This window comes from Myotis davidii, unplaced genomic scaffold (assembly GCF_000327345.1).
Source record: "Myotis davidii unplaced genomic scaffold, ASM32734v1 scaffold544, whole genome shotgun sequence".
Classification (NCBI taxonomy): Eukaryota; Metazoa; Chordata; class Mammalia; order Chiroptera; family Vespertilionidae; genus Myotis; species Myotis davidii.
The window spans coordinates 2,725,370-2,727,689 of record NW_006297018.1 but is presented as its reverse complement, the minus strand read 5'-3'; the positions used below and the strand labels follow the sequence as shown (position 1 = coordinate 2,727,689).

Here is a 2,320-nt window from a genome sequence, read left to right as displayed (position 1 = left end):
TGGCTCTCTCTGTACTTCTGCACTGCACCTCCTCTGAGTCTCAGTGTGCTTTTCTCTTTCTTTCTAGTTGTAGAATTTCCACTCAGCCAGCTTTCCTGTGGTTTTGGATGATGTCCGTTCAGTCTTTTAGTTGTATTCTTGAATAGGTTGTGTGAGGCAGCAATCTCCGGTGTTTACCTATGCCGCCATCTTGTTTTTTTTTCCCTTCCATTCTTCCTTAGAGTTCCTTTGGCTTCTGCTCTACCTCTAAGCCAGTAGAATGGGACTTTCTAGTCCTAATCTGCTGCTTTATGATCTTGGGTAAGCCATTCATCCTTCCTCTGGGCCTCCCTTTCTGTGTGTGTGAAACATAGGTGGTGGGCGAGTCACCGTGAACTGTGGAATGTGATTCTAAGATGCATTGACTTACCTGCAATGAATTTTCTGCTTTTCCTCTCATCTTTTTATTCTTTTTTGCTCTCTTTTTTTTCTGACTGTATTTTCCTCTTTTCTCACAAACTTCACACAGGCAGGAAAATAAAGTTAGAGTTTTAAAAAATGTTTTTATTGATTTTAGAGAGAGAGGAAGGCAAAATTAGAGGTTGCTTTATTTCCTTTTTTTAAAAAAAAATATATTTTTATTGATTTCAGACAGGAAGGGAGAGGGAGAGAGAGAAACAATGAGAGAGAATGATTGATTGGGTGCCTCCTGCACACCCCACCGTGGGGATCAAGCCTAAAACACAGGCATGTGCCCTGCCCGGGAATTGAATTGTGACCTCCTGGTTCGTAGGTCAACGCTCAACCATTGAGCCACACGGGTGGACCAAAGTTAGAGTTTTAAGGGTATAGTAGGAAGAGTATATTTCCCCCCTCCCTTCTTGTTTCTCTTCATATCTAGCCCCCTTCTAATGTTACGGTGTATTTTTATTCCAGAGTACATTTTGGGTACTGTACACAAAGCCAAAGGCTTGGAATTTGATACCGTTCATGTTTTGGATGATTTTGTGAAAGTGCCTTGCGCCAGGCACAACCTTGCACAGCTGCCCCACTTCAGAGTTGGTAAGGCTGGTCACACTGAGGATCCTCTTTAATAGTTGACTTGAGATTCTTCCTTGGGATGCCTTGCTTCTTGTTGGGTGGTGTGGCTTCTTGGAAGGATTCTTCTAGAAGAAGAAAAAGGCACCGCCTAGTCTTAAAGTTTATATTCATATACTATAGCTTTTTGAGATGTGATTCACAACCCTACAATATATCCATTTAAAGTAGACAATGAGTTTTAGTATATTCACAGGTCAACTGCTCTTTATTGAATTTTTGCCATTGTGCTAGGTATTGTAAATGAGAGAACTGAGGAGTAAGGTAGACAGTAAGCACTTGTAATGTTTTTCTTCTCTGGTTGTTTTTTAACAACATAAGAGAGTTTCACATTGGCCCAAGTAAGAGAGAGAGAGTGTTAGGAAAAGGAAAGAACTTGGTTTCAGAGACTTGGGTTAACTCCTGGACCCTGGATTAGCCATGGTCTATTTGTCCAGATGCCTTACCTTCCATGAGTCTCAGCTTTCCTAGTAGTCCCATAAGGTCATCGTGAGGAAAACTGAAAGAACAACAGAAAATATGAACTGAGCCACATCACAGGTGTTGATAACCAGTGAACTGGTTCCTAGAATTTACCAGTAGTAGCACTAACTAAAATTCAGTATTTTGTGCCACTAGACCAGCCGTGGGCAAACTACGGCCTGCAGGCCGGATCCGGCCTGTTTGAAATGAATAAAACTATTGAAAAAAAAGACCGTACCCTTTTATGTAATGATGTTTACTTTGAATTTATATTAGTTCACACAAACACTCCATCCATGCTTTTATTCCGGCCCTCCGGTCCAGTTTAAGAACCAATTGTGGCCCTCGAGTCAAAAAGTTTGCCCACCCCTGCACTAGACTGTTAGGTTTTTGTTTATTTTTGGAGTTGGAGTTTATAGGAAAATTATGTATATACTAGAGGCCCTGTGCATGAAATTCATGCGGGGGTGGGGGGTCCCTCAGCCCAGCCTGCACCCTCTCCAATTGGGGACCCCTGTGGGATTGGGCCTAAACCAGAAGTCAGACATCCCCCTCGCAATCTGGGACCGTTGGCTCTTAGTCACTCAACTGCCTGCCTGGTCGCCCCTAACCACTCTGCCTGCCTGCCTACCTGATCATCCCTAACCTCTCTGCCTGCTTGGTTGCCCCTAACTGCCTCTGCCTGACTGCTGGATCACCTTTAACTGCTTTCCCTTGCCAGCCTGATCTCGCCCCCAACTGCCCTTCCCACCAGCCTGATCTCTCCCCCAACTGCCTCTGC

General features: G+C 43.9%; 1 protein-coding gene across 4 annotated transcripts in view; it reads left to right on the top strand.

Annotated features, from left to right (window-relative positions):
* Nucleotides 1-2,320, top strand: part of FBXO18 (F-box protein, helicase, 18) — a 43,141-nt gene that overhangs the window by 32,889 nt on the left and 7,932 nt on the right. For all 4 annotated transcript variants that reach the window (XM_006772621.2, XM_006772620.2, XM_006772622.2 and 1 more), the window contains one exon: nt 916-1,041. In XM_006772621.2, coding sequence (XP_006772684.1) covers nt 916-1,041 — 126 coding nt within the window. The remainder of the gene's footprint in view (nt 1-915; nt 1,042-2,320) is intronic.